General features: G+C 37.7%; 1 protein-coding gene across 2 annotated transcripts in view; it reads right to left on the bottom strand.

Moving 5' to 3' along the window:
- Positions 1 to 539: 539 nt before the first annotated feature.
- LOC583802 (polycomb protein Scm) overlaps positions 540 to 6421 on the bottom strand; it is a 36801-nt gene continuing 30919 nt past the window's right edge. For both annotated transcript variants that reach the window (XM_030994457.1, XM_030994458.1), the window contains exons 9-12: positions 5769 to 5930; positions 5067 to 5219; positions 4403 to 4575; positions 540 to 1233 (exon numbers count right to left, since the gene is read on the bottom strand). In XM_030994457.1, the coding sequence (XP_030850317.1) occupies positions 1117 to 1233; positions 4403 to 4575; positions 5067 to 5219; positions 5769 to 5930 (605 nt within the window). In that variant the 3' untranslated portion in view covers positions 540 to 1116. The remainder of the gene's footprint in view (positions 1234 to 4402; positions 4576 to 5066; positions 5220 to 5768; positions 5931 to 6421) is intronic.

The following is a 6421-nucleotide window of genomic DNA, read 5'->3' as shown; positions in this document are numbered from 1 at the left end:
ATTGAATTATTCATACCCCTTGTAAATTTCATGTTTAGGGCCTTTGATGAATACCTTTAGATGTACGCTTTAATGTGTCACATTCTCAAGAAACATAAATCAGGACTCACATACTTCAAAAAACTTGGTAAGGGCATGAATAACTTAGTTAACTGCGTGTTTATAAGAAAATACATGTAGCTTCGAATGGCTCAAGAGATATGGAAAACTGCAAGCTACACAAATATGAGAAACCACACAGGGACTATGAGGTCATGCGCAATCAACACTTATAGGGATCCAATGCATGTGGGGCCACACAGTCTAACTCTGGATCGACTCGAATTCCAAACGTTAAACAGGCAGGGACCCATGCAATTGGGCCTTAAGAAAATTTCAATCCGAAACCCTTGTGAAAATGTCTGTGTGGAGCCTTGCTGTCTTTCCGTCTGTCCCTCTCCCTCAGTGTCTCTGGAAGCTCTTTGACTAGGAGGCGCTATGGCTCATTGGTAGAGCAGTGGTCTCGTAACCGGAAGGTCCCAGGTTCAAGACCAAGTCGATTTGCGCTAGTGCCCTTTGGTAATCCTCATTACCGAATCCCTTGAAGAGGACTCCCTGGTTGCTTACTTACAATGTACAGTGGTCTCGTAACCGGAAGGTCCCAGGTTCGAGACCAAGTCAATTTTTGCGCTAGTGCCCTTTGGTAATCCTCATTACCAAATCCCTTGAAGAGGACTCCCTGGTTGCTTACTTACAATGTACAGTGGTCTCATAACCGGAAGGTCCCAGGTTCAAGACCAAGTCGATTTTTGCGCTAGTGCCCTTTGGTAATCCTCATTACCAAATCTCTTGAAGAGTACTCCCTGGTTGCTTACTTACAATGTACAGTGGTCTCGTAACCGGAAGGTCCCAGGTTCGAGACCAAGTCAATTTGCGCTAGTGCCCTTTGGTAATCCTCATTATCGAACCCCCGGAGAGGACTTAAAGTAGTTGGTCCCCTGGTTGCTCTAATACTTACAAGCATTCACATATGCTTTCTTTAAGCAGTCGGGTAAAACAAACAAACAAACAAAACTAAAAACTATCTCTTAGAGTGTTTCTTTCCTCGATTGCACTCTCACACCATACAGTCCTTCACTACTTCTTAAGCTTGTCGATGATATTACATAGCTTGAGAGCCGGGCCTAGCTTCAGTCCCATATACTTCATCATCATGTCGCTGTTCAGCAACAGGAATGCATTGCCATCGATCTCCTGCAATGAAAGATAAATAATTTGAATCGTTTGTTATCTTTATTCAGTGGAACCTTTATAAAGAAAAATGCTACAACAAAATTGGGACTTTAATTTTGCTAGTTCCACTTCTTTGTACTTTAAAGTTTTATATCCTTAACACAGCAGGGTTTAAATATGACAAGGTATTTTCCTGGGTTCAAAAGGGCCATACTCGACTAAAATTTAAACTGATACTGGTTATAGGATTTTGTTTTATATAGGGTTAAACAAAAGAAGCTTTGTTTTTGTTAAACATGATTTAAGACCCAGGGTCGGGTTTAACTGAATTAGTAGAATACATACCAATTAGTTTTTATTACAACGTTCCACTATATTACTAAATATTATCTATATTATGAGGCTTCCAAGTGGTACAATAAATCAGTGTATTCAATATCTTTAGCCCAGTACCCGATAGACTGACCAATATTGTTTTCGTAATACTCAGTCATCCGGGAACTTCAACTATCAATATCACACGAAAACAAATATTTACTAAGGTAAGTCAAATTATGTTATTTCGCTAGCCAGACTAATATAGATAATATAGATAATATTGTATGGCTTTTTTTCCCCATGTGATACAAGAATATATTGCTCTGGCTAAGACAATAATAGACTCATCTTCGACTCGTCCAATATTGTCATAGCTCGAGCAATATATTCTTGTATCGCACTCAAAGCCATCCAATACTACTATATAAATATTCTGTTGGTGTAGACTATAGATTATGCCATTTTGCAGACTACGCAGAGAGCAAGTTTATTTAGACATGGACATTAACGCAAACTTCTCCATCGATAATAACTACCTTCCAAATGCTTCCCTATCAATCTGAATGTTTGACTACCTTTGTTAGGGAAGGAGGAAGTGCCATAAATCACCCCAATGTGAGGAATCTTAATGGTGTTTACCGATATGCCCCTATGTACAAACAAAACTTTGTTCCCAATCTTTCAGCCCATATCATATACATGTAAACAAACATGTATACCGGTTAAGGTACAGGATATGCTTGTACATGTATCCTAGTTGGCATCAGAGACACATGTAGGTAATCGCACTTTTATATCGTACACAAGATCTGCAAACTTGCATCAAACAGATAGGAACAATATGTATATGTATGAGACAAATGCTATCAAATTGATAGTCATCCCTCACATTCAACATAAGGTTAAAAGTCAATGTCTCAGTTAATTAGTTCAAAATTCAATGACCGTGGTATTTTTGGAATAGTTTAATGCCACTTTTGCAGGAAATGAAAACACTTTCCCTCTCAAGCACAATCAAGAATTATCTTATCTGTATTATCTGAACAATGATACATACATACATACATGTACATATTAGCGCCTTTACATGAACATGCTCAAGGCGCTTTACATTTTAAAATACAAACATAATAGTTATATACTCTCCAAGTGCATTACACTCTAAAAAATGACAATTACAAAGAAAACAAATGAGTTTTTAAATGATTCTTAAATAATGCGACTGAGGTGCAAGAACAAATGCTTAAAGGGAGACTATTCCAAATAGTGGGACCAGAAAAAATTATATTTTGTTGACCCTTCTTCGAATTGATGCGGGGGATTTGCAGAAGAAGGGGGTCTGACCTTGAACGTAATGGATATCTTGATTGCTGGATGGGACAAAACAGACTAGAAATATAGGATGGGATAAGGTTATACATGGATTTATAAACAAATAGTGAAACTTTATACATTATTCTCTTATGAACAGGTAACCAGTGTAGTTGTTTTAACAAGGGAGACACATGATCATATTTTCTTGCATTTGAAAGCGAAGAAGCCAGTAAAGAAAACGACTGAGAAGAAAGAGAAGAAGAAGTTTTACGGGCTGCACGATTCTGATAAAAGATGAATCCAGAATGATTAAAGGGATAGTTGAGTTCTGTTTTCAGACCGCAAATGCCTTCAAAGTGCATGGTTATTGCTCTTATTCTTATCTATGACATTTCTATGCCCTTTTAGGACCTAAAATCACTATGAAGGTAATTTTAGACCCCAAAATGTGTGAAGTTTAGTCGATACGATCATACCAATTCAGCTCCACTTTCCCAAAAATATGGTGACCGTTAATTAATTTATTTATTCATTTATTTATTTGAAAATATTTATACAGGATGACAATATCAACCAAGGCTGTTTTACATATTGGTCCTGTATATATACATACATGGTAAAATACAAACAATGAAATTCAAAATATCAAAGAAATACAAATATCATTGAAATATGCAAAACATGAATAGATTTACATGGATATTGAATAATATAACATTTTATAAAATAACCAGCAACTGGACACATAGATTTACATTCAAAGGATTACCCAGAATCACAAAAAGAATGATTTGAAACAATGTAAGAAAAAACAGAACTAACAAACTTATATTTATTAAAGTAGGGTAAAAAAAGATATATATATTCACACATCCATGAAGATATTGGTTATTTAGAACAATAATGAAAGTACAATCTTTTATAAAGGTATTTAAATGAAGAAATAGATGTGGAATTTTGTAAGTTAATAGGTGATGAGTTCCAGATAACTCCTCCTGAGTACATAAGACTGTTCTTAAAGCATTCTAGATTAGGTTTTGGGCAGGTCCAAGCTATTTGGATTATGACGTACGGGACATTTAGAGACTTTAAACAAGAAATAACAACAGATGAAATTATTTATATGGCTATCTTTTGGTATGAGTCTGTGGCTATTATGGGCTAGTTCATTTGTGGAAAGTTTTAGTTCTGACCAATTTTTTAATTAATTTTAAATGTAATTAATGTGCTGCGTGACGTACGGGACGCTGTGGTCCCGTACGTCACGCAGCACATTAATTACATTTAAAATTAATTAAAAAATTGGTCAGAACTAAAACTTCTTTTTTCAAATTTGACACTCAGTTTTTCATAATCTCTCCAAAAAAATTATTTTGTGTAGCGCCCTCTGCAACAGAAATCAACTATCCCTTTAATCCCTTTCAGTTGTTTAAGAATACATATTGCAACACACACTATTCGCAACAGTTTCATGTCACAGGCATTTCTGTTTTTTGTAGCAGTGCGCTGTGGCGCTGCGGGCTGAATAACTTTCGTTAATTCTCAGAGGAATACTTACGTGTTGCCTGAAGAGCTCCGCATGGGCAGCCATACTCTGGTCCATATTGACTACACATCGAATGACCTCTTCTATTGTCCAGCTGTTAGGGTCGCTGCCAGCAGAGGGCGCTATCCTTGTCGGCGGTATTCTGGTGGTCTGTTCCAACCTGCTCTCGGTCGTTGAACTTGCAGCTGTTATAGGGGAAATGCAGATAACGTTGGCTGTCACATATGATACCATGTACATCAAAACATGTACCATCTATGACATGGTTGTTAGTTTTGTAATGACATGAACTTTCAGTGCAAGAAACTGTGTTTTGAATATTTTTATACAGAATATCCTTATAAATAATCTCAAATTTTCATTTTAATGTTCAATGTTTATGTTCTAAAGTTTATGTTCTAAAGTGCTTTTCATTTGCCTTCAACATTTTTTGTAGTACTCTCTCTTTCTTTCTCTCTCTCTCTCTCTCCCTCTGTTTGTCTCTGTCTGTCTAACCTCTGTATGTCTTACTGTCTCTGTCACTCCCTCCCTCTCTCACTCTCTCTCTCTTTCTCCCTCCCTCCCTCCCTCCCTCCCTCCCTCCCTCCCTCCCTCCCTCCCTCCCTCCCTCCCTCCCTCCCTCCCTCACTTTCCAGATAAGATTAATATCAGAGCACACCAATTCCATCTTCCTTACCCTCTGTAGTTATTCTCCTCTGTAGCTTGTGATTAGGGGGTTTCCCTTCTCTTTCTGAGCTCATTGACGCGTCCGATATGCTTCTCTTGAGGACCCCTCCCCCCGGTCTCGTATTGCTTGCTCCGTGTCTCGGAGGCCCTCTGTCGTCGGAAGCTGTAACAGATCAGAGATGGAGAGAAGGATTAAAACTACATATACATGTAGGAACCACCCTAACAATATTATGTACAAGATCACTGTTGGAAAATCAACTTTATTATTAAGTTTTAAAGGTTTTGTAGGTTCCACATCAATAACGATAACAAAAACAATATACATATGCACCAGTGACATATTTTTATGTGTAAAGACATCAAAGTTGCTATTTTCTTTGTGTAAAAGAGATTACTTGTTATCAGAAGCCAAACTCTAAGGAGTTTTACACCAAAGTGCAGCAGAATATATTTATATGCATGTAGTAGCTGCGCTTTATATATTGATCATATTAATAAATTGAAATCTCTGAATATTGTTTATACATGTAAGGACATTGATAGAACGAATTCATGATGACATGATATTTGTGTAGTTGGTTGGTTACAAAATGGGACTAGATATTTTATATACCAGTGGACTAGCTATACAGATTTAGACCTGGACTGAAGATGGACCTGGACCCATGCTCACTGTGAGAGGCAATGACTGCATTCTTATGGTCTTTACCTTGCTTCGCACACTTTGGGCATGGACCCTGCAACGACTTATCGCTGAAGAAGTTCTCACAGCACAGCAGGTTCTCACACAACCTGTGCAGCATGGCCCAAAACTCAGAGGTGTTGTCAGGAGCCTGGATGGTGGCTGAATGGCTCTCTCCACCGTAGGTACCTGTAACAGAAACAAGACCTTGCTGGATGATCGGGTTCAAGGGCAGACGTAATCTTGCAGCTTTGGGGATTTCTCTTAGATTCTGCTCTTTTCCAGAAGAGTAGAGAATTTGAAACTTGCAACAAGGTACACAATGTAATGGTTTATATAATGATAATAATAATAATCTGGATTTATATAGAGCTTTAATAATACGGAATACTGTCTCTAAGCGTTTTACAGATATTATTACCCCGGCCTTCGGATTCATTCATGCACAATCGCATCACCATCGACGTTGTTATCGTCGTTATCATTATCAACATCATTATCATCATCGTCGTCATCTTCAACACTATCGCATTATCATCGTCGTCTTCGTCGTCATCGCCATCATCATCATCATCATCCTCGTCATGATCATAATCATCATCATCATCATCATCATCACGATCATCATCATCATCATCATCAATGTCACCACCACCATCTTCATCATCATCATCATCATC

Source organism: Strongylocentrotus purpuratus, unplaced genomic scaffold (genome assembly GCF_000002235.5).
Source record: "Strongylocentrotus purpuratus isolate Spur 01 unplaced genomic scaffold, Spur_5.0 spur5_scaffold_21, whole genome shotgun sequence".
In the NCBI taxonomy this organism is placed as follows: Eukaryota; Metazoa; Echinodermata; class Echinoidea; order Camarodonta; family Strongylocentrotidae; genus Strongylocentrotus; species Strongylocentrotus purpuratus.
The sequence above is the reverse complement of the archived record's forward strand: the minus strand, read 5'-3'. Positions and strand labels throughout refer to the sequence as shown.